A 25,260-nucleotide genomic window follows, 5' to 3' on the forward strand; every position below is an offset into this window, starting at 1 on the left:
CATGTACAGCATATCTGGAGCACCTGCTCTGTGCCCCCTGAATGCCAGGACTGTGGTGCGCAAGACTTCCCCACCCACCCTCAGGGTTTATATGATCTGGTGAGTCACAAATAGGCTATTTTCAAATGACAGCCAGGGCCACAAAGGAAAAAAACGAGGTGAGGAGGTAGAAGCTACATGTGGGTGGTCAGCAAGGGGTTGGGTACACTGACGTGAATCATTAGCACACTGTGCAAAGATGGCTAGGAGAGCCACTTTCACAAGGTGATGTGACATTCAGGGAGGGCATCAGACTCTGACTCCAGCAAGCTGGAAGGCTTCCCAGAGGACAGGAGGACATCACGAACCCTTGTCTTATAATGGCAGCTGCCATCTGTAGAAATCACTCTCTGTCACCCACCCCCTGGCTGGGCTCCTTGCGGGCATCATCCTTGCCAGCTGTAACAGATGAAGAAACAGCCTCAGAGAGGGGTCGCCTGCCCAGGTCTCAGCGTATCGAGTGCATTTGTGGGTTACCCCCAGCTGTCTGACTTCACGTTGCCCACCTGCCGAGCGGGTGTTATGGTGCTGTGGGGCAGGAAAGGACATCGGTCTGTTTCAGAGCATCAGCAGTGAGAAAAGCAGGGACAGTCGTGTTCTGGATGGGAAGCCTTTCTATCCCTGCCTGACCTGTCTTTTTGCCCAGCGATCCTCAGGGCAGGCAGGACTAGCTGGTCATTAGCACCACATGGACTCAGCCAGTGAATACAACTCTGTGTCTTTCATGTTGATAAATGGGATTTGCCACCGCTGCCATCAGTGTGATCATCTCTGCTCCATGAGCAGCTATAAACAAGGTTCTTGCTCCTTCCCAGGCTGTTCTCCCTCTCAGCAGTGGTAGAGCTGGCATTTGAACCTCCGTCAATCTCATCCACAGGCCGCACACTCAGGTCTGTGCTGTGTAAGCTCCTTCCCTCGCATGCCCTGCTCAATCTCTTGTGTTAGTCCATTTTCTGTTGCTGTAACAAAATGTGTAAGTGTGGGTACTTTATAAAGGAAAGGGTCTTATTTAGCTCACAGTTCTTCAGGTTTAAGGCATGGCACCAGCCTGGGCTGGCTGTGGTCAGCCCTCATGGCAGATGGTGGCCCCGTGGCAGGAGGGAGAGATCATTATGGCAAGATGGGAAGCCAGAACAGTTCAGGCGTCAGGCTCACTTTGAAACAGTCCGCTCTTGTGAGACCAGCGTTCATCCTTTGATGGCCACGCCCTTGTGCTGTAATCACCTCTCATGTCACCACACTGGGGTGGGCTTGGCAGATATACTCAGACTGTGGCTCTCCTCTCCCCTGCTCCCACAGAAAAGAGATACCGATGGAGGTTCTCCACGGTGCCACTGCCAGGGGTCCTTCTAGACGTCACAGCACTGTGACATAGGTATCACGTTTATCCCTTGTGTGGATGTGAAGACCAAGGCTTGGCGGGGCAAAGTCACTTATGCAGGACCCCAGTCCGAGAACAGTAGTTCCAAGATTTGCCTCTGGGAGGATCCTTCTTCAAGCTGAGGACTTTTTCTGTCTCACTTCATGACCCCTCACTCCCACCAGGCCACTGCCAGCCTCTGCCCAGTGTCTCCATTGACCAGGGCTGTCCCATCTGGGCTTCCTTTCTCCTAGCAGGCTGGATCTCCATCCTCTCCAGAGCACACCTCTCTGCCTGTGACTTCTTAGCACTTCGAAGCCTCCTTGCCGTGTGCCAATCCTGCAGCCAGGTGGCATCTGTGTTCCTCTCCCCAAGGGTTATGGATCAGATGTCCCCCTGCAGCCACCCAGAAAGCCAGGGAACCACCTGTCCTTGTGGGCCCTTCCACCCTACCCCAGCACTTTGGTTTGACTGCTTCAGGTGTGGAATGTCAGGAGTGGGTGACAAGGGGGCTGCCAGGGATGCTGGGGGGTGGATTTCCTTTTGCAGGGTCCTCTCAGTTCGGGTGCATTGTGGCTGGGCACCAGGACACCTGTGTCAGGCCTGGTTTCACTTCTCACCATGTGTGTGTGTGTTTGAACATTTGTTCCATCTCCTAGTGCCTCAGTTTCCTGGACTGTAAATGGAAATAAGCCAGGATTCAATGGCCAGAGTTGTGGCTGAGAGTGAAAGGAGTTTCTGTGTTGGAGCAGTGCCTGGCACATAGGAAGCTTGATCAGTTGAATCATCCAGTAGAGAAGGGCCAAGGCTCAGGTGGTGTCTGGTGGCCCTGATGTGGCAAACACACTGAGGAGAGGTGTCCCTGAGACACAGGGTGCTGAAGACAGTCCTGTGGGGTGTTGTTGATAGTTAAGAGAATGGTTATAGGCCACACACTCTGCTGAGTGCCTTCTGTGTGTTTGTTGATTGAAACCCAAATGACAACCCCTTTTGCTCCACTTTGCGGAAGGGGAAACTGAGGCTGAGCAGTGAGGTGGCTGGTGTAGGCTGCACATGCCCGGGATTGTCTCCCCAGCCTGCCTTGTCGCTGCCTCCTCCTTAGTCCACTTGGGCTGCTGTAGCAGAACACTGAGACTGGGTGCCTTATGAAAACAGCAGAAATGTCTTTTTCCCAGTGTGGAGACCAGAGGTCGAAGATCAGGGTGCTGCCTGGATGGTGGTCTTTCTTGCAGGTGGCTACCTTCTCACCATGTCCTTTCTTAGAAGAGAAAGCAGTCTCTCCTTTCCCTTATAAAACCACTAATCCTGTCACAAGGGCCCATCCTCATTTAACTTTAAGGATCTCCTAATGACCCCGACTCCAGATATAGTCATGGGGGGGCAGGACATCAACATATGAGTTTAAGGGGGACAGTGTGATTCAGAGCACCCTCCCTAGTGGCCTTCCATTGCCACCTTCTCATTAGATGGGCTCCTTTTGCTCATTTTTGCAACCTTTCTCCACCCTGGGAGACTGCTACAGTTGGGAGGGACAGCAGACATGGGATCACTGGTATTTCTGTGATAGTTGGAGCTGCTAAATCCCAGAGAGGGGAAGGGTCTTGCCTAGAACCACATGCAGATGAGAATCAGAGCCCAGGCCCTGCCTCCCTGTTCTGGCGCCTCAGTGGTTCTCCAGTTAGTTGGCTTGCTGGTGGCCCTTGCCTGAGTGTATATAGAGTCTCAGCCTTGAAATCCAATCTGAATGCGTCCCCAGGCCAGGCATATGACTTGACTTCCAGCGTGTGTGTGCCTCACTTTCCTCTCCTCAAAAAGAGGAGTCATGTGACAGTTTTCCTGCCGAAGTTTGTGGTAACACAATCACACCTAGTGGGTGATGGCTCAGGAATGGTTGCCAGCCTGGCTTCATGCTTTTTCCTTTCAATGCTCATGTGGATGGTCTGAGTGGGTTACATTCCTGCTGTAGGCCTCACTGTTGTGTAGCAAAGGCTCAGTAATGCACATCCTGCCCTGCTCAGTACCAATCTCAGTCCCTTGAGGATGTTTTCTGATGTTGAAGGAGCCACCTCCCACACCCAAGTTTGGCCCCATGGCATCTCAACGATGGGAGCCTTTTGGGGACCGTGGTTTCCCCATCTGTAACACAGGAACAGGGAAGAGCTGAGATGTGCTCTCTAGCCGTCTTGCCAAGGAACAGGGACCAGCATGGTGGGTGTACATTGGTTCATTCAAATCCTTGCTGTTCAGAGCAGAGTACACTTTGAGATCCCAGCACCAGCCTGACCTAGGAGCTTATTAGAAGTGCAGAATCTCAGACTCCAGCCCAGCCCTGCTGAACCAGAACCTGCATTTGCCCAGGTTCCTAGCCGATTCCTTTGCACACCAAAATTGGAGAACGTTTCAACCAGCCAGAGGTGCCCTTTTAAAGGATCTCTTGTGATTCTAGTTGCGAGAAGTATAAACAGGAGGCAGCTGGGCACATCTGGACCTCTTTAGACCTATCTTCTCCATCTGTGAAAGGGTGCAGTTGGAGCTCTTCTAGCTCAGTGATTTTCAAACTGCTTCCCGGAGCCCCAGGGTTCCCTGGAGGAGCCTTGGGTAACCATGGGGGCTATGGGAAGTTAAAGTGGGCTGGGGCCCTACTGTCCACTTTATTCCCAGCCTGGAGTGTTTCTGTAGTGCCTTGGGCTGGGAGCCTCTCATGTGGCCCTGGGGCAGGTATGGGGTGCAGTCTGAGCAGACTCTCTTCTCTCCCAGAGAACGCTTAAAGCGCAGCCAGAAGAGCGCCAAGGTGGAGGGTCCAGAGCCGGTGCCTGCCGAGGCCTCACTGAGTGCCGAGCAGGGAACGATGACGGAGGTGAAGGTGAAGACCGAGCTGCCTGATGACTACATCCAGGAAGTGATCTGGCAGGGTGAGGCCAAGGAGGAGAAGAAGGCCATCAGTAAGGACGGGACTGGTGATGTGCCTGCCGAGATCTGCGTGGTGATTGGCGGCGTCCGCAACCAGCAGACCCTTGGTGAGTGCCCATCTGTGAGGCTCAGGGCCAGGAGCAAGTCCTGGGGAGAAAGGCTAGCATCTCTGCCCCTGCCTGACTGAGAGAGCTTTAGTGGCTCCCCTTTAGCTTCCCAGGACTTGGTTTTGCTCAGCCAATCCCAGTCTGGAGAGTTCTTCTCTTTCTGCCTGATGGGGCAAAACTGTGCCAGTCCATCAAGTCCTTGCTGAAGTCACACACTTGGAACCTCCTGAAGGCTCAATGAATCCCTCATGCCTTGAGGTTCCTGTGCCTTTGGTGTGGACAGCACAGCTCTTGGCACTCAGTATCCCAAATGTCGCTCTCCTGTCCTTCTCTCGTGGCTTGATTGGAAGCTTCTGTGGGCAGCTCCTGGCAGGTCCTGCTCAGAGCAGACACCTGGTCAGCATCAGATCAATGGCAATTGAGGTCCTTCCCTTACTTAGAGGAGCCCTGGGGAAGCTAGCTACTTAGTAATGATTTCTCCTCCTTCTGCTCTCCAGCACTATAGTTGGGTGCACAGCCTCTCAGGCCCGCAAGGCCCAGCAAACGTGCTTTTCTAGCATAAGTATAAAGGGCAGGTGATGCGGACCATGTGTCCAGTTTAAGCACCTATACCCCATGTGCAGAAGACAGTGCTTGGGGGGATCTGGGCTTGGCATTGCCAGATCCCTGCACTCGTCCTTACCAGAGATGAAAATTATGGTGTACATGCTTTTTAGCGTTCAACATTGGCAACAGATTCAGCTTTTAAAATCAACCAAATGAAACATGTTGTGATTCATTCATTCCAAGGGCCAAGCTTGCAACCTCCACTCTGAATTGAACTCCTTAGTCCTCAGCCTGTCACTGAGGCCCTTCCTGATCTGGTCCCAGACTCCCGTTCTATCTGCTCCCTCCTCCATAATTCCCATGCTCAGTGTATTCTTCAGAGTGCTGCTCTCCTTTGTCCTGCCCCTCCTCGTCTGGGACTGGCTCATCTCTTTGTGACTTCCACATGCCCATCTTCCTGGTGCATATCAAGGAACGCAGGAACCAGGGGAGGTTCCTGGTATCTGTTTTCACAAATCCTGTGGCCTTTTCTTCCCCAGCTACATGGCCTCATGTTCCCTTCCAGCTGTTCCTCTGTGGGTTGTGGCAATTATCTGTCCCTCCTAGGTAGTGGCTGCATCCTACTAAGTTATGCTTCTGTGTCTCCTTCCTCAGTATTACCTGCTCTTTGTGTTGGCCGCAAGGAGGCCTTGACACAAACAAACTACTGATCCTATCTGCCTCCTGTTTGTAAACCGTAGGACTGACTTCTGACTTTGTCACCCCTGGTGGATTTGTTCATTCATTGAGAAGAAGACATGCCCTTGCTCTCAAAGGGGTGTGGGTATTGAGACTCATTAGACCCAGTAACTATTTTATGTCCTCACCAGGAAATACCTAGTGAAGGGCTGCAGAATCTGAGTTTTGAGATGGGTCCCAGGCCAGAGAATGTCGGGAGCTTCCCCAGGGCCAGCTGCCTGCAGAGTGAAAGCCCTGATGCTGGTTTCCTTGCTCAGTAGTGGGGTGCTTGACCTCACTGTGCCTTAACATCCTTCTCTTTTGACTGAAGCATAGCCCCTGTCCTGGTCACCTCGCAGGTGTGGGACCCTGGAGTGACGCCGGAAGGGAGCAGTGTTATATGAGGAGAATGAGCTCAGCTCCTCGAACTGGGAGTGAATCCATGCTCTCTGACTTCAGGGGTGTGGTACCTTGGGCAAGCTGCTTGCGCTCTCTGTGCTTCAGTGCCCCGCTCACAAATTTATGGGGTTATGTGAGGATGCAGTAAGGTAATGTATGCAGAGAGCTCGATGTGGGGCCTAGGGAACGACAGATGAGCTATTATTAGCAATAGTACTAGTATTCATGGCATGAAGTGCTTCTTCAAGGGCAGGAGTAGTAATCATTTCTGCTTTTTTTCACAAGTCTAAGAAATACGCCATTGTGATGTGGAGAAAAAAATGGATTGGGGAAGAAAGTCTGCACCGGGTAAGACCCAGGTGTTCCTTCTAGTGCTGCGTCCCTACTATTCAGGGGCTTTGAATAGTTTGTGGAATGTCTGAGTTACTTGCTCTCCAGGAAGCTTTGTGGGAAAGGTTGAAGGTGCCCCAGTGATGAGTTGCAGTGGAGCTGCCAGCATGGAGTCTGTACCAAAGCAGGGCCAGCGTGCTCGCTGCCTGCTGGCCTTAGTGACTCAGCTCAGATCCCAAGGCAGGCCTTCTTGCTGGAGGGAGTTGCTTCTGCTGAGGATCAGGCTCAGAGAAAGCTGGCTTGGCCTCATCACCACAACAGAAAGGCATTTAAAAACACCAACCTGAGGATGGACCCTTTGACTCCGTCTTATATCCAGTTGGCAGGTAGTTTTCATCTTGTGAGCCAAGTCCAAGCAGTATCTGTTGGGAGTTCTGTGGTGAAGACTTTGAAGAGTGTCTGCCCTGGGTGTGGAATTAACATTTGACTACACATGGTATCCATTGGTACCCCTGACCCCCCCCCCCGATTTTGTAGAGGCTAAAAAAGCCTGTGGAAAGGAAGTTTCTCAGAGTCACATAGAAGTTGGTGACATTTCCTTCCTTGTGAAGGACATACTCACTTCCCAGTACCTTCCTTGTGCGCCCTTCTGAAAGTAAAGCAGGGAGAGGAAGTGTCTTGCAGTCCTGTGTGTGGTGGGAAGCTGGCTAGAGCCAAGCCTTTAAGTGCACTTTTGGCGCCGTGTGTGCTATGTGTCCTGGTAGCTGGACACAGGCACGAGCATGTTCCTGAGGGGGGTGTGTGTGCTCTGCTCTGCTCACCCAGCTGTGCTCTGGGCTCAGAGACAGGCTCTGTTTTGATAGAATAGTGTCCCTATTCAGTCACCCAGTGCTGTGGCATGGGGAGCCTCCCCAAGTCCCAGCTACCCTTTAATAGCCATCAGACAGACAATGTTCCCAGTGATACAGACATTATCCAAGGTACTTCCTTCCCGTGGAGCAGTCCAGATCATGGATAGGCAGACGGCATGTGGCAGCTCCTTCGGCTGAGAGAGTCAGGAGAGCCTCGGTGTCCAGGAGGTTGGGTACCAAGTTTGCAGCAGTTGCTGCAACTACCCTGCTGCCCAGAAAAGCCCTTGTGCTGAGAAGGGCATCCCTCATTCTTAGAACCACTGCTGTTGGAACTGGTGTGGGATTGGGAATGAGAACCTGAAGCTTCTTTTCTTGGCAGGAGCAGAGATAATACTGAACTTGACATTCTTGTTGAATAAAACCAGAAGTGAATAGAAATAAGGTAACAGAAGCTGCAGCCATACTTCTGCACAGCAGCCCTGTGCATGGCCATCACCGCTGCCCAGTCCCATGTGCGTGGCAGGCATTGCTCCCTGGCCATGCACACTGTTACTTAGTCGAAAGCTGTGTGCCATTCTTAGCCTGTATCCGCAGTTCCCAACCTTTTTGGCACCAGGAACTGATTTCTTAGAAGACAGTTTTCCTATGGATGGGTTAAAAGGAAGATGGTTTCAGGATGATTCAAGCACATTACATTTATTGTGCACTTTGTTTCTATTATTATTACATTAGATTCTCATAAGGAGCTTGTAACCTAGATTCCTCACATGCGCAGTTCACAGTAAGGTTCCTGCTCCCAGGGGTATCTATTGCCGCAGCTAATCTGACAGGAGATGGAGCTCAGGCAGTAATAGGAGCAATGGGAGTGCTTGAAAATACAGATGAGACTGTGTCCCTTAGCCCACTGCTTATCTCCTGTGCAGCCTGGTTTCTGATAGCCTGGTGTTGGTCTGTGACCCAGGGGTTGGGGACCCCTGCCTTAGGTGGTAACAAGGCAAGCTGAGCTTACAGCAGTCAGGACACCCAGCTCATGGGTCATTTCCTGATTCCAAGAGACAAGGATACCTGGAACCCATCATGATAGTCAGAATGTACCATCAAGCAGTGGCTGCTGTTCTCTGTGCTATGGGACCAGTGATCCTTAATCCCAAGGAGGGTCCAGATGAGGAGTCCTGAGAGGGCCTCAGCTGTGTGGATACCTGAATGGTACCAGGTTTCCCGGTGGTGGTTCAGAGGCCATGGAGGTAGCCTCCACTGGGCTCCTTTTCTCAAGAGAGATGTGGACACCCAGGCTATTGCCAGAGGATTACCTCAGTGTCTGGAAGAGCTCTGTAGAAGAGTTAAAGACTGTACATTGTGGGGAAGAGGAGGCTGGGACAGTGGGGTGGTGAGGCGGAGGATGATGGAATCTAAATATTCACAACTTCCAGCATTTTGGGGGACGATGGAAGACGATGGAACAGACACATTCCCCATATTGGTAGCCCCATCCAATATGGAGAGGTCACCAGGAGGTGATTTCAGTTCAAGGGAGGACTCAATGGTGGGGATACTGTTTGGAAATTGAATACAGGTCTGCGGAGTGGGTTCCCCTTCTTGTACCTGAGTGAGCTGGCAGGGTCGTTGGATATGGAGTTGAGGATCAGATGGAGACTGGATTATGCACGGTGATGCTGGCAGGGAGCCTTGTGCACCCAGGAAAGGAGGTGTTTTCACACATGCAGGGTGGCCCAGGGAGGGGCAAGGAGAGGAGAAGGAAAGGGCTCCAGCCAGGAGGTGGAGGCTGTGCCGTGGGTCTGGAAAGAGCAACAGAAGAGCTTGACAGCCACTCAGACACAGATATGTGGATTTGGGCCTGTGACAAACCCAGGCAGTGAAGGTGCCAGGTCCTGCTTGCTAGTGCCAGCTGATAGTTAGTTTCCTGTTTCGATAGGTTGTTGGCAGAGCTTTGCGCCTAAGCCTGCCAGAACCAACACTCGTCTCTTTGCTGCTGCCACACGGAAAGGAGGCATGCTGGCCGTGCTCCCAGGCCCACTTGTCTTTGCTGTGCATTCTCCATCTGGTGGTCCGAAGGGGAAAGGGAATCCTGTTGGAAGAGCCCTGGTGGGACAGGCTCCTGAGCTGTACCTTCAAGAGACCTGGGGTCCCCCCTGTGAGGCCTAGATGGGCCCCTAAACTCGCTGAGCTGCAGTGTCTTAAATAGTCATGAGTATAATAAAGTCTGTCTTTCCCAGAAGGATTGTTGGGGGAAGATAATAGGTATAGGAGAGTTTTTAAGGGTAGAATCCATAACAAACCAGCTCAGGACATAGATATCTCTGGGGTAACCTTGGGTATGGTAGGAACCTAAAAATCTAATGTGTCCTACATTTTTTGTTCAATGCCTCCTAAAAGAAATTTGAGAAACAGTATATTCTCTTTCACATTTTTGAGCTGACATCTAACATTTTATCCAAAGTACAAGTAATTGCAAAGGATGTGATTTCTGGAATATTGTGTTTTCTTAAAAAAGGTGACACTTTGGAAATAAAGCTGTGAACCACTATTTCTAAATGTATCCAAGGGAATCCAAACACCACTGCTATTTGATATCAGCCATTGTCACTTAAAAAACATATGAAAGCTCATCTTTAGCAGTCAGAAATTTTATATCTTTCCTTTTTCTCCTTGAGCTCATATTTCCACTCCACTTCCCCCACAGGGTTTTATCCTAATGTAATATATTTTTTATGCTTGAAAGTCTTTTATTGATCACTGTTTCACACTCATCCACCACAACAAGAGGTACATAAATTGAAATAGAAAATTCGGGGGAGGGGGGCAGAATTCCTGGGATCATAAAGCTCTGCATTTTAAAACCCCTTTTCTTACTTTTCCAGATTGAGTTATTAGCATGCAATTTTTCAGAAATAAATTCAGATGAATAGTAAATGTAAAAGTAAAAGAATTGTTGAAAACGTACTTCTTAATGAAATGAATATGGCTTTATTTCTCTCTCAATTGCCTCATGTGTCTGTGAATTAATGTATCTTACTGCTAAAATGAGACAAGACTCAGCCTTCATTTTATTCCTAGTTTTCTGTGTTCATGGAAGTAAGCAGTTAGGATGCTTGAGCTCATAATAAGGAGCTGGCGATGATGGGGTTTGTGTCAGCCGTGTCACTCTGTTCTTTGAATTCCTGCCAAGATGTTTGCCAAAAATCACGCCGGGTCTATCATCAGACAGTATTTTTAATGGTTTCTCCACTAACAACTCCATTAGATCCTTCTTTATCTTGGTGGAAAGCTGAGAATTAGAAGTTCTTGGGTTCATAACAGGGACTGTCCTCAGTCATGCGATGATTGTTTTTTGAACCTGGCCCTGGTGCTTTGGAGTCCCCAGGTTTTCCTCTCAGTGGGGAAGACAAGGCGGTAGGATGAGAGCAGGTAAAAGAATAAGGTAGGAGATGGGTGAAGGAAGAAGTAGAAGAGAAAAGCAGTGAGTAAGACCCTGGGAAAGAACATGTTTGGAAGTTGATGGCTGGGGGATTGATTCTCTTAAAATGGATCTGTCCCGCCTTGGTGACCCTGCTCCACAAGGCATTGGACCTAAGGCCAAGCCCCAGAGAGCCACAGGCAACCCCCTTGTCCACAACTTCCCTCTCCAAGTCCACCATCCTTGGCACACTCTGGCCCAGTTCATGTCATGTCTTGGAACCAGGAGTACTGGACACCCTTGAGCATTTGAGATGTGATCTTCTCTCGTTCACCTGCTCTGCAGTTCTGTCGTCTTGCATTTTGTGTATCCTGAAAGATATCCAGGCTTCCCTGGAGCTCGCTGGGTATACGTGATAGGAATTGAGGAGGTGACCTTCACGTTCCCTGTCCTGAACACAGTTGCACCCACCCTCCCGCCAGCCCTCCCCATGATGGCCTCCCCAATCTGCTCCCTGGGAAGGAGCTGAGCCAAGGCCTTTGCCAAGAGCTATGACATGCAGGTGGGAGCTATTAACAAGAATTTGTCTTGTGGATTCTTGCAGCACAAGAGACAGTGGGGACTGGAGGGGGAAGGCTGGGCTTTGGGATGCTGGCGAGCCCTGCCAGCCATCCCTACCAGCTGTGCTCAGGGTGCTCGGTAGGGGACTCTTGGGAGTCTTCTGCCCTCCAGTGAGGTGGCTGGTATTGAGGTACTAGCTAACCAGCCCCAGCCCTGATGCCTCTAGAACTGTATGTCGTTGTCTCATGAAATGAAGGTTGGGTTGCCCCAACCTTAGGAGGACTTCTGGAAAGCTGGAGCCAGGAAGCAAGGCCTGGGTGTGCCCCGTCAGTGCTAACTTCTCACAAGCACTGTCTTTGCTGCCCAGGCAAGGCTGATGGTGCTTGCACACGTGGGCTCTGCAACAGGGCAGATCTGGGCAACTGTGGTCGAAGTGCGGCCCCTTCAGTCCTTATTTCACACATGTGGCAAATGGTGATAATAAGAGCTGTGACCTGCTGCGGTTGGAACAGTGGGCTGCGCTGATGTGAGAGGCCCTGGAGCTGGGGCTCCACACCCACCCACTGCCTATGGACACTGGGCTAGTTGCTGCATGCACCTGCCTGGCCTCTGCTTCCTCATCTGTGCCATGGGATCAGAGGCCGTATCTGCCCAGAAACGTTGCAGGAGACAAGGACTTCAGCACCTGGCACACCTGGCATTTAGCAGGCAGGTGGTGATACTGATTGCTGAGGTTCATATAAGAAGAACAAGACATCAGACGAGGAAGTGTGCAGGACCGGGGGCTCTGCACTGGGGCAGGGGCCTGTCTGAGCTGAGAGGATCCAGAAAGTCCTCTGGTGTTCACATGTACCAGTGGTCACCATGGGCCAAGGGGACACAGAACACAGCACATATGGTGCACGTCTTTTTAGGGATCATTTTATTGAAAGGTTTCTGGAGAGAACTTTTACGGTATAACCATGTTATGAAGCAGGTTACAGAGAAAACATAAAATATGGCCTATCTCAGCTTTCTGCCCTCCCTGGCCTCTCTGGGGAACAGTGGGTGCCCCCTGGCCAGCACAAGTTGTTGAGTGAGAAGCTATGCAGTGTGGTCTTGCCCACCCCTCTAGCATGCAACTGGGGAGACTGAGGCCCTGACTGTGCAGGTGACTGGGTCAGCCTAGTCAGCCCCCGGCTACCCTTGCCTCTCCCCCAACTCCCAGGCATTCTCCAATGTTAAGGGCTCTTTCTGATTTCTCACGTGATTCAGATGGAAAAGCGCCTGAAGGCAGCCCCCACGGTGGATCTGTGCGAAGCCGGTATTCAGGGACCTGGATTTTTGACCAAGCATTGAGATATGCATCTGGTACGTGATGGCAGAGGGACAGGGCCTGATGTGGGTCAGCATGGGGCGGGGTAGGGCTGGACACAGCCTCAGCTACACACCCTAAGAACACAGGCCCCAGTGTCTTCCCCAACACCCCATGCCACCTGGTGTGAGCAACTCCGAGCTTCCCTGGAAGTGTGTGGCTGCTAGAGGAACGATAGAGCATTTGGAAGTCTGCAGTCTAGACTGCCTGGGAAGTTCCAGCAGCACTTCCTGGGGGCCATGACTTCGAATCAAGCCAAGGGACAAGAGGGTCCTATGCCATGTATCGAGACCTCAGGTTCAACAGTAGTGGCTTCCTTTACTATGGAATCCTCAGAAGCTCCTGCATTGTGCTGTCCTAGGACGGGGCCATCCCAAGAGATCTTCCTCACACTCACATGGCCATGGTCCTCTTTCCTTGGGATACATCCAAGAAGTTGAGTTCCAAAGAAAAAACTTGGGATGTGATAATGATAACAGCAGCTATCATCTATTGAATGCCTTCTATGTTCCAGGCACTGTGCAAATAAAACACTGTGTATATTCACACACACACGCACACACACACACACCCACACACCACTGTAGGCAGTTTCATCAAGAAGAATCATGCGATAGGGATCAGCCTGTGACTTGGTGAGGGCTTCCTTGACTGCTGCATGGGTGGGTCAGTGTTTGAACCCAAGTTGGCTGGCATTGCTCCATGGTAGGGCTGCCACTCTGGTGAGCTCTTCTCGTGACTTACCTCCCACATCCCTGATCACTCCGAGTGCTGGCACTTAGGGTGAGCAAGGAGCAGGCTTAAATGTCCCTCCTGCCATTATATCTGCTTGGTCCTCCACTCTGTACCTGGTGTCAAGAAACAGCCAAGGGCTGAGGAGCCATTGTGTCTCCTTTCCCCTGTGACTGAGATGTGAATCCCATAAAGCCAGAAAGGACTTGGCTTCGTTATAAACAGTGTGGACTCCACGGATTTAAGCCCCTCATTGGAGCTAAGCTGCCTCAGGTCCTGCTCTGACTGTCATGTGCCATCACCGATGTTCCCCAGCCTGGTGGCCTGTCTGCTTCCCATTAATTGGAGGACAGGGACTGGATGAGGCTCATTGTTGAAGCCTCAGCGCCTGGCCGGTTGCAGATGCTCAATAAATCCTTGGTTGGTTGAAGGGGAATTGGCAGAAACTATTGAAGAGTGGGTGAGGCAGCCAGAAGAGAGTCAGAATCATTACTCGGTGACAGATGAGTACAACGGCAAGACACCACGAATTTATTGAGCTCTTGCTGTGTGCCAATCACAGGGCTAAATACAAAGAAATATGCAGCCTGATCTTTGCCCTCCATGTGGTTATATTTTCCCTGTGTGGCAGGGGTGACACATGTACAACCCATAAATAACAGACCATTGAATTCCACATGGGTGTTAGGATGACAGTGTCCCCTGGAGTGACGCCCAGGAGCAGCACTGGTGCAGGCCACCCTCCCTCAGTGCCTCCTGTGTGCCAGCTGACCCACATGTTGCCTCTTTTTGGTGGTGACCTTACTCATGAGGGGCAGGAATCATAGATTTGTTGGCAGGAGAGAAAACAGCTCTGACAGGTAAGGGAACGTAGCTGAGGTCAGACAGTAAGGGGTCGCAGAGCCGCACTTACATTCAGTCTCCACCCCCAGTGCTCTTCCAGTTCCTTGGGTCTACCCCCCAGTGAAAGGCACAGCCAAAGGGAATCCCACTTAGCCATCGCTGCCACTCCCTGCATATCCAGGCCTTGCTGGGAACGCTGTTCGCCCCCATTCAGTCTGCGCATCAGCCCTCTTGCATATTCAGTTTTCCTCTGAGGAAACGGAAGCACAGCCAGTAAATGGTAGAACCGAACACCAGCCCAAGCATTACTCTAAACCAGCAGTTCCTGGATACCAGAATCCTCTGGGGCTTTTTGGAAAAGGTAGATTCCTAGGCCCTGTCCCCAGCCACTCTGGAGCATCCAGCCTGGTCCCGGGCCAGGGCCTCTGCGTTTGTGCACACTCCCTGGACGCTGTGTGGAAGAGCTGGGATGGGGCCCAGAGGGTATCAGGCCCACCTGAGCTTCCTAATGGGTGGCGATGGGCAGAGCCTCAGCTCCTGGGGTCCTTGCCAGGCTGGGTGCCAGGAGCTCTGCTGGCCTCCTGCCATGGGCCTTTGTCTCACTGCATAGTGGCTCTTTTCAGACCTCTGGGAGGTCAGCCGTTTCAGTCTGCCTACTCCTGGGAGGAGGCCAGCAGGGCTGGGGTCAGTGTTTCCGATGTTGGTGTCTGTCTGTCTGTCTGAGGGAGGGGAGACTGAGTCTTCTCGTCAAGTAAATCGACTATGCTGGGCACTTCCTAAGGGCAGGGAAGGGCCACCCCTGGAGGTGGGTACTTTGGGCTCATTTTATAGATGAGTCGGCTGAAGTTTCGTGTGTCTGAGGGAACTACCAAGACCACAGTGCAGGCAAGTAGAAAAATAGGGATGAGGACCAAAGTACATCTGATCTGGGGTCTGTTCTGAATTGGTCCTGTTCTGGAAAAGGGTAGCTGGGAATTCCTGTAACAGTGAAGGAGTGAGTTCTTCCTGTGGGTGCGGTTGCTCCTTTCCCACCACTTTTGTGTTCATCTTCTCTTTCCTCTTGGGGTGTGGGTGTGAGAGTTGGCTGATGAAGTTACCATCTCCGTCTTACAGATATGGAGGCTGAGGCTCAGAAATGGGGGGCACCTTGCCCAGAATCGTGCAGACGTTGGAGGCAAACCTGGATGTAGACCATAGGCCCTGTGACCTCTAGCCCGGCTGGGCCAAGCTGCCTATGATTGCCGGGGATGTCTCTGCCTCGTGACAGAGTTAGCAGTACCTGGAGCCGTCACTTGTGGGTCCCGGAGCTCTGTGCGTACAGATGTGGGCCTGCTGACTGCTCCGCTCCTCTTCTCTTTTCCAGGCTCCTATGAATGTGGCATCTGCGGAAAGAAGTACAAGTATTACAACTGTTTCCAGACCCATGTACGGGCACACCGAGGTGAGCGGGGTGTTCCTGAGGCTGCACCTCCCACTCTCTGCCTGTTTTCTTGCTCAAGCCCCTCACCAGTGTCCCCAGAGCCCTTGAAAGCGCCTGTCTTCTCCAACCTCCTGCATACAGGAGAGGTCTCCTTGTGTGGGGCAGGAGCAGGGCCTGCAGCACAGGACACCGGCTTCTGCCTTGAGAGCCCCAGGATGCCCAGTGCTGCCATACCAGCCATGAGTTCGTGCTACCTTGTGTGTTCCTCTCGACCACTCAAGTGGGGCAGCCGCTGCTCCCCGTTCTGAAGTAAAGGGGACACGGCACAAGCTGATGTCGAGGCCAGGGAAGGGCTGAGGCGTTGTCCCCTGTGGCTTCTGCTACTCTCTCACTCGGCACCAGCCCTGCTCTTGTCCTCATCACTTGGCTCACCTCCTCCCCTCTCTTTCTCTCGCAGACACCGAAGCCACCTCAGGGGAGGGAGCCTCCCAAAGCAGTGAGTATTTCTCCCCCTTCATGGGCGGGTGGGGGCCAAGAGCTGAGTGCAGAGGGAAGAGGACCTGCCTCCCCAAGACAGCCCCAAGTGGCCTCTGGGAGCCACGTTGCTGGGGTCCAGGCCTGGGGGCCAGAGGGTCTTCAGAAAATCAGAACACAGTAGCTCAGAGTAGCCTTTCCCAAAACGGGTTGCATGGCATGCTCATTCTGGGGAGGTTGATAGGTGTTCTCTTAACCAAAGTTGTTTGGACAAATAATTTCAAGAAACCCTGAATTGTATTTGAAGGCGCAGGTGTCCCTGTCCTCATTGGTACACATGCCCAAGGGTCTCCAGGAGCTTACCCTGTGTAGATCCTCCTGTGTTCTTTGGAAACTGACTCACAGGGCTAGGGCTGGGTCACCGGCTGGGGAAATGCTGCTTCAGAGAGTTACCTCACGAGCACGTGCAGCGACACCATTGCTTATTGGTGCTGTGTCCTAGGGTGCCATATGGGGCCTTCGCATCTAGGTATAACTGCTCACATGTTCTGCCAGCCCTGTGTCTATCTCAGGGGCCTGATTGCCAGGTGAGTATGGACTACAGTGGAACCTCAGCCACCCAACACTGAGCTTCCAAAGCCAGCAGTTCTGCCCCTAGGTGAATACCCAGCAGAAACAGATGCACATGTCCGCCATAAGACAGGAACCGGAATGCCCTCTGAGTGCACCAGTTCTGGATGCTCCAAACCGGAAGCCATCCAGCTGCCCACATTATTGACGTGGGGGTGCTGCTGTCCTTCAGTGAGCGTGAGCTCCTCATCACAGATCATTCTCATACATGTACCATGGAGCCGGAGAAGCCAGACATCAGACAGTGGTCCTCTAAAGCCCTCAGAAAGTGCAGACCCTTGTGAAGGGGGCATGGTAGGCATAGAGGAAGGGTTGCTGCAGGAGGGGCCTGTGCTGCTGTCGCATGTACCAGGCCGGCTCCCAAGGGTTTTCCTTTCGCGAACCCTGACTGAGGTGTTGACTTACATCCCGCACACTGTCCAGTGTCAGGGATCAGAAGATGTTTTCTGTAGAGGGCCAGGTGTGGAGTAGCTTAGACCTCAGCGGCCTGACATCTCCGTCCTAAACACTCAGCCCTGCCCGTATATCAGGGGCTCTGCCATGGACAGTATTCCGCTGGATTTGGCCAAGGGATCATTACGTGCCCAGCCCTCTTCCTTAGGACTGATATACCACCATAAACATATTTTATGGTGATAAGTAAATATTACTGAAAAGAAAACGAACCTAGGACAGCGGGGTCTGAGATAGCTGACCTCCCTGGGCTGGGTCCTGCTAGCATTTCTTCTGAATGCAGTCCCTTCACTCTGCCACACGAGAGGCAGGCAGAGCCAAGTCCTGTGTGTGAGGGTGGCAGACACCTGCCATGGGCCCCTGACTGGGAACAGGCTGTCCCTCCCAGCTCCACCCCACCCTGGTGTGGCCCTGACTCCCTTCTTTCTTAGCTTCTATGGGCTGCCAGTGTCCAGATACACATTTAAAGACTTCCACATTTATCTTTCCTCCCCTGGCTATTCTTGGCCCCTGGCCTTCCCAGGAACTAACTCCTCAGTGAGCCGCTGTGTTCTGTCTGGCTTCCGTTGTGTGTGAGCTCGCTAGTAGTTAGGGCTCAGGGTGGCCTGTAGTATTTTTAGCCCTTCTCTCACTTTCTCCTTCCTCTGTTGTGCTTCTTTCCCACTGCCAGTGTGCTCTGCTGCCTTCTCAGTCTTGCACCCCCACCCCGGCCCCGGGCCACTGGTGCTGCTCGGAGCACCTGGCAGACTTCACGCCCGCCTCTGAAGGGGGCCTGGCAGTGCAGTCTTGAAGCCGAAAGGGTCCTGTGGGGAACGTTGTGTCCAGCCTGCCCACTTTGCAGTGAGGACACTGAGTCCCAGAGAGCAGAATCATGCTACTTACTAGCTGTGGGGGTGATAGTTCTCAGGGACCTTTAATTTACTAGGAAAATAATCCAGTTATGGGTAGAAATGTAAGGATTCATCCACTCAACCATCTGTGAGCTGAGAGGATAAAGGATTAGGCCCATGTGTAGCTCGTTGCTGTTACATTGGTTCCCTTTGTAAGACATTTACCAAGTATCCACCAGCTGTCAGCATTGTGCTTTTAGTCTCTGTCTCTCTCTCTCTCTCTCTCTCTCTCTGTCTCTTTCTCAGCACCCTGTCCCTCCATGCTGGGGATTGAACCCAGGGCCTTACACAAGATATGCAGTGCTCTGCCACTGAGCCAATCCCAGCCCTTTGTTTATTTATTCCTTATTACAGCTTTTATTAGTTTACTATTATTTGTAAAGTTCATTTATTATTTATTATAACACTGGGAAATGAGGAACTTGTTCCCATTTTACAGATGAGAAAATGGAGGCACAGGGGCCTAGGGACATGCCCAAGGTCCATGACACTTCTAAACAGTACAGCAGGGTTTGAACTTGGGCAGCCTCATGCCAGAACTCATTTTCTAGAAAGGGTTTGCAGAGGCTTTCCTGAGACATGGGCTCCTTGTGTAGTTTCACTGATGAAAACTCCTTTTTGACTCCTCCTTTGGTACTGACTCTTTTGCCCTCATCCGCACCTCCATTAGGAGTTGGGATCCTGGTCCCCATCCATATTGAGAAAATGTCACAGTAGGAGATTCAGCAGAGCAGGTTGGGCGCTTCTCGGTGGCAGAAAGCTGTCAACGGTTCAGGTTCAGCGTATTCTGCTCATTAGCAGCTAGTCAAGAGGTCCAGCCCAGACTCACAGGAAAGGAGTCTCCTGCAAACAAAGACCACTAGGCCTCATTGTTAAAGCTGCCCACCCTCCTAGCTGTGGGAATTGGGGCAGGTCTCTTCTGGTCCTCAATTTCCTCGTGTGCAAATGGGACCCTGCTTCCTCCCTGTTGCAAGGACTGAGGAAAGGCAGGGGTGGGCCTGGCCTGGTGCTGTACATGCGATAACTGCATGCAATTAATGTTATTCTCACTACCTCTGTGATGGGAGGGGAGACCTGTTATGAGCCAGGCCCTTAGGAACCCAGCTCATACAGGGCAGGTTGGAGGGTTTGGGAGTCATCTAGAGGCTCCCTGTCATCTGGTCCTGTCGGAACAACTGCAGAGGACTCCTAACACATCAGCCCCAGCCCTGTGAAGCAGCTGGAACCCAGCCTGGAGTGGAGGGAGGGAGTAGCACTGAGACCGCACATGGGCAAGGAGCTGCCGGGGACAAGCTGGCTGCAGCCTCTTTGGCTCAGAAGATGGGGTACCGTCCATGCCCGGGTGGCTTAGGAACATATTCTCCATGGGGCCTTCCAGCTGTGGCCAGACTGGGCTGGTCCCGGCTTTGGTCCCCGATGCAGATGCACTGGCCAGAAACCCCCACCCCTGGTGACCGAAGCCTTGGTAGGCACATGTGGCTTTGCCTCCCTCGCAGACAACTTCAGGTATACATGTGACATCTGTGGGAAGAAGTACAAGTACTACAGCTGTTTCCAAGAGCACCGGGACCTGCATGCTGTGGATGGTGAGTCGGGCCCCGAGCTCCTTGCATCCTACTGAGAGGTGCCCTTCCTTGGAGACCTGACTCCAACCTGCTCTCCTCTTAGCCGGAGAAAGGTCAGACAGCAGCCAGCCCGCGAGGGGAGTGACTGACCTGGAGGATTCTGGGAGAGAATACTCTCATCATTATCCATGTGTGCTTCTATTTAGTTTACCCCAAGTGAAATTGCCATTTTTATAGATCAAAATCAGTTGAATATTGAATTTCATATCATGTCATTTTATAATTTTATATTGGGTATTTGCATGCTCTCATGAAATTAAACCAATTTTAAAAAATGAATGATAGCATTTGATCATTGGATTATAGAGCTAGAAATTAGAACAATAAATTTAGGTAATTCATTTGTGGAGTCCTAAGAATCCTAGAAAGAGGGACTTGGACCCAGAGAGGACCTTTGCGGGGTATCCTCTGTAGCTCCACACCCAGCCTATCTCAGGCAGTGGCATCTGAGCCCACCACCACAGAGGCTGACTTATCCTTCCTCTCCCTGCCTTCGCCTCCCAACCTCTTCCCCTTTCTCCTGCTCTGCCCCTGGAGTGCATGCTGGGAATCCACGAACAGCTGCAGGAAGAGGTTATCTGTCTGCCCCTGGGGTTGGCACCTGCCCATGGGGCACAGGCTGTGTCCTGGTGGAAATGTGTCCTTTCCACATTCCACACTGGCCAAGGAAGCCCTCCCAGCTCCAGAGACAAACTTGCTGGCACAGAGTCTGGAAGAAACCGGGTAGAGGCAGTGATGGGCGGGGACTAACAGGGCTCCTGTTTGCTTTTTTCTCTCTGCGGTTGCTGCTTCCTGCCTGGGCGCAGTGTTTAGTGTGGAAGGGGCCCCTGAGAATCGGGCCGGTAAGTCTTTGGTGGCAACCCATCTTCCCTGTCCCCAGCTGGGCTCCTGAGACCCCAGTGACCAGGGTGCTAATGGCTGTGTTTTCTCCTCCAGACCCCTTTGACCAAGGTGTTGTAGCCACTGATGAGGTGAAGGAGGAGCCCCCGGAACCATTCCAGAAAATCGGTCCAAGTATGTAATGCTCCCTGAGCAGAGGGCTGGGTGGGAACCAGCCGAGGAGGCAGGGCTCAGTCCCAGTGCTGGCAGAGAGGGTGGCAGCTCCCACGTGCAGCAGTGATGCCCGCATGTTAGTTGGGCTAGGTAGTATCAGGATATTGGTTCAAGGATTTGCAGACAGTATAGGGTCAAAGTCAGGGCAGTGCAGGTGGTGAACTTGCTGTACTGCATGGTGCCCTTAAAGTCTGTTAGCCATCCTGAACCTCAGCCTTTCCACCATTGGGTGAGGACTCTCCCTGCAGGTTTGTTCAGAGATTAAATGGGATTGTGATGGTGATGCTTGTTAGCACATTGCCTGATACATGGGGGGTGCTTGGGAAGTCATCCAGGGGGCTTAGCAGGGAACAAAGCTATGCTGAGCCCTTGCATATAGGTGCCAGTGTCCTTGCTTTAGTAAATCTCCTTGAAGGCAGGAGCCGTACGTGTGACTTACTTGTTTCCAACAAACTTATTCTGAGTGTTGCTGGAACACAGCAGTGAATGAGACAGATGTGCCCCTTGACCTTGAATAATTTACAGAGGGTCTGGGTAGGGGACAGTAGGTAAGTGAGCTGGTAGTTAAAATCCAGAGAGGTGCAGGGGAGTCCAGTCTTGGGCATCCAGGAAGCTTCCAGAGTGAAGACGAGGGTAGCCCTTGCACCACACACACACAGGCTGGAGAAAGCACTTGTTTTGAGAAGGGGAAGGAGAATCTGGGGCAGGCTTAGGTCTTAGAGCTCTGAATGCCAAGATGCAGCATCTGGACTTTGTCTTCATGGGAATGAATCAGAGTTTACCAGATGGGGAAAGGACTTGATAGGGTTTGCATTTTAGGCAACCATTGTATTAACCACTTTCCAATTTCTGGGACAAAATACCTGGCACCTGCAATTTATTCAAGGAAGGATTTATTGTGTCTCATGGTTTTGAGAGAATTTAGTCCATGGTTGGCTGGCTACAAGGATACTAATGGCACAACGAAAGAAAGATTCTTAACCCTTGGCAGCCAAAAAGCCAGAGAGAGAAGGGAAGAGCCAGGGAGAAGAAAATGCCCTTCCAGGTCACAACTCTAGTGACCCACCCTCAACCAGGCCCCACCTCCTACCAACACATTCAACCATGAATTCATCAATGGATTAATCCATTAAGGAGTATAGAGCCTCCATGATCTGATGACCTTCCAAAAGCCCCATCTCTAAATATATGAAACTTTTAGGGACATTTTCAATGGATGCCATAACATCCAGTGTGGCTCCTGGGAGGAGACTGAATTGGGAGGGGTTAGGTGGCCTGGGGCAGGTGTGATGGGACTAGAAGTGTGGGAGACTTGAAAGTTACAGCTCATTTATCTCTTACTGCCAGCTGAGGAGACCTTTATTGTGTGTGTCGCATCACAACAAAAACCTAAGACTGTTTACGAAAATATACACAAAAATATAGAACAAGGGGATGAAGAAATTTGGGAGAAGGAAAATCAAAAGCACTGTAACACTACAGTCCACTGTGTCCTGAAGAGGGGCCTTGGAAGGTGCTAGATGGATCCACTGAGGTAGCCTTTTCCTTCTACCTTGTCGTGGTCAGAGGACGGATCTTGGCTTTCTTGTTAATCCTTGTTAGAGCCTTCAGAAAACTGTGGAGGAGACAATGTCTGCAGAGTGGATAGCATAGTGCCTATCCCATGCATAGTGAACACTCCCTAAATAGGAGCATGAAAATTATCTTACAGATGAAGATGACGGTGAAATCAGCATCCAAGCTGCTGGGAGTTAGCAGGGGGAAACAACTGTGAATCAGATACATTCACAGCATTTGAGGAATTTATGGTCTGGTGGAAGAGCCGGACATTCACATTCAGATATAAGACAGAGCCAGAGGGATCCACAATCTCTCCGTTCCCCTTTTGTCCACCATCTCCAAGAAGCCCCGCATTTCTGATTGTGGCACTGCTGTTACGAAGCTAGGCTTAGGAATCAAACTGGCCTGCGTGTGAATATTGGCATCACTAGTTTACTGCATGTTTGCTCCTTCTGCATGTCCCTTCACTGTTCTCCAGGGCTGTTGGAGAATGGACTCCCAAAGTGTCTAGCCCTGGGCTAGGGATGTAGCTCAGTGGTCAAATGTTTGACTGCCGTGTGTGAGGCCCCGCTTTCCATCACCAGTGCCACTCAAGCAAAACAACACCAACCAAAAGAAAATGAAGTGTCTAGCTTAGCATGTGGCCCTTACTGGTAGTCAGGGTGTAAGAAACGAGATGTTACGGAGGAAGGGAGGAGAGTTGGGGGCTCAGGGGCAGGAATTCGGAAGCCAGCCCAGGCATGAGTCCTACTCCCCACTTAAGAGCTGCATGAAGCCCCACATTTTCTAATCTGTCTAATCCAGTTTAACTCTAAAGTGGGGTGATGACAATAAGACTCCACTTTCAAGCTTGTCATGGGGATTATGTATGATTATATTTGTAAGGGAATTAGCATAGTCCTTGACACATGCTTGGAAAGCATTAAATAAGTGAGACCTGTTAACCACCCATGAAGATTCAGAGCAAGACACAACTTGTTCTGTGTATCTGTAACTCAGTCTAATAGCCAACCCATGCTAGGACCTGGAGGTGTTTTCACAGATGATAAGGATTGTGCATTTGTACTGAGGAAAGCCAGACTATTCCCAGCTTGAGGCCATGGAGCTGAGCTTGCTGTAGCCTTGGAAGGCCACCCCTAGCTGCCACTCAGGATTTGGCTTGGGAGATGAGACTGTTGCTTCTTGGGTTGCTGCCTGTTTTGTGCCAGTGCCACCACACCTTAAAAACAGCTAGGCACAGGACAAGGGGAGCCAGTGGAGACACCAGGCATTCTGAAGGAACTCATCACCCTAAGTAAAACTGTAGGTCAGGGGAAAGGGGAAATCTCTTCCACTTTGGCATCAGCCAAGCAAATTAGAGAATTGAGGAGGAGATAGCCAGAGCCACAGGGAAACGGAGGATACTCACTAGATGGACTGTGTTGTTTGGGTGTCTTTCGACCTTCAGCCACTGATCTGAGAATTACCATCATGGTAATGGGCTGAGAGAGGATGAACAGCAGTTCTTTTGTTTTGTATAGGAAGAGTAAAGCTGGATTGTTCAGTTTTGCTAACCTGATTTGTATGCCTGGCTGAAGAAAATATAAAAAATAAACAAGCATAGAAAGTATGAAAATTCTACATAACAAGAAACAGAATTTAGGAGACTCTAAGGAAGACCACGTCTCTGAAAATGATCTCTAGTTGAGTATGAGAAAATATGACCTTAGTCCACTTGGGCTGCCACAACAGAAGACCATTGCCTTGATGGCTTAACAGAAATTTCTTTTTTTTTTTTTAGCAAGATAAACATAAACCTTTATTCATAGACAAGATAAAAAAATTTCCAAAAGTTTAAAAAGTACATAAAATAAAAATACTTATAAAAAGGTGCTTAAAATTATGTTGTTAACAGTGTATTTGATGATAATTATTACATTTGAAGAGGAGTGATTATTCAGCTAATATAGGGAATCATGTAAAATACTTTAAGACAAAAATAATGTGACAAGAGGAATAATACAAAGTAAAATGATTACATGGTCAAAAGGAATATCCCATCCCAAAGAAAGAAGTGACAAGAAAAAAGAAAACAGAAGAAAAAAGTGAAAACAAAGCACTTTTAAGTAAGGAAGGGAAACGGGAAAAGAAGAAGCAAGATATACCATGTACAAGTACAAATTCCCTATGATGAGTGTTATCATTATGTTTATCTAAAAATGTACCAATAAATGTTTTGCTTCAAAAACAAATACTTGAAGTTCTTGGGATTTAATTCATGGACTGAAGGATGGCCAGCAGGAAAATGTTTGAGGCATACTTGTAAAAAAAGCATGCACTCCTCTCTCTTCGGGTGTAAAGTTGTGTCTGATTTATTTTAAGTATTTTAAGATGCATGATTCTTATATTGTCTTATTGAATTTGTCTGTGTCCTCTATAAGTTACTAGATAGGTGTGAGTAGATTTCCTCTTTTGGTTGTTTGAAATTACATATACCTGTGTGCACATGGTTTTAGTTCATTGTTTTCTTAACAGAAATTTCTTACAGTTCTGGAGGCTGAAACTCCAAGGTCAGGGTGCCAGGTCAAGTCCTGGGGAAGTTTTGCTCCCTGACACTCATGTGGCTGAGTGAGGTGGGAGGAGAGAGGGGAGTGAGTAGAATAGAGGAAGGGGAAGAGTAGGGCAGGAGGAAAAGGAAAGAGGAGAAAAAAGAGAAAAGGGAGCATCATGACAGGGTATATCTTCTAAGGGTACTAATCAAGGAGATCCCACCCTCATCACCCCATCTCCGGGAGGCCCAACCTCCAAATTCCATCACATTAAGGACTAAGTTCAGTTCATGGCATGACCCCTGTGAAAAACAAGCCTGAAGTTGTATGGTGAAAAAGCAACAGGGTAAGTTGAAACAGCAAAGAGAGGGGCTGGGGATTTAGCTCAGTAGTTTGGTGGCCTGCCTTGCAAGCGCAAGGACCCGAGTTCAATCCCCGGTACAAAAAAAAAAAAAAAAAAAAA

At 50.5% G+C, this 25,260-nt stretch overlaps 1 protein-coding gene across 4 annotated transcripts in view; it reads left to right on the plus strand.

Annotated features, from left to right (window-relative positions):
- The window catches only part of Znf618 (zinc finger protein 618), a 103,514-nt gene that overhangs the window by 37,540 nt on the left and 40,714 nt on the right, over window positions 1–25,260 (plus strand). For 3 of the 4 annotated variants that reach the window (XM_033758967.1, XM_010639419.2, XM_033758968.1), the window contains exons 3-9: window positions 4,157–4,416; window positions 12,490–12,585; window positions 15,528–15,605; window positions 16,042–16,080; window positions 19,528–19,617; window positions 20,463–20,498; window positions 20,593–20,670. In XM_033758967.1, coding sequence (XP_033614858.1) covers window positions 4,248–4,416; window positions 12,490–12,585; window positions 15,528–15,605; window positions 16,042–16,080; window positions 19,528–19,617; window positions 20,463–20,498; window positions 20,593–20,670 — 586 coding nt within the window. In that variant the 5' untranslated portion in view covers window positions 4,157–4,247. The remainder of the gene's footprint in view (window positions 1–4,156; window positions 4,417–12,489; window positions 12,586–15,527; window positions 15,606–16,041; window positions 16,081–19,527; window positions 19,618–20,462; window positions 20,499–20,592; window positions 20,671–25,260) is intronic. The other variant, XM_019209815.2, reaches the window with a different exon arrangement.

Source organism: Fukomys damarensis, unplaced genomic scaffold (genome assembly GCF_012274545.1).
Source record: "Fukomys damarensis isolate Sample0158 unplaced genomic scaffold, DMR_v1.0_HiC HiC_scaffold_36, whole genome shotgun sequence".
Taxonomy (NCBI): Eukaryota; Metazoa; Chordata; class Mammalia; order Rodentia; family Bathyergidae; genus Fukomys; species Fukomys damarensis.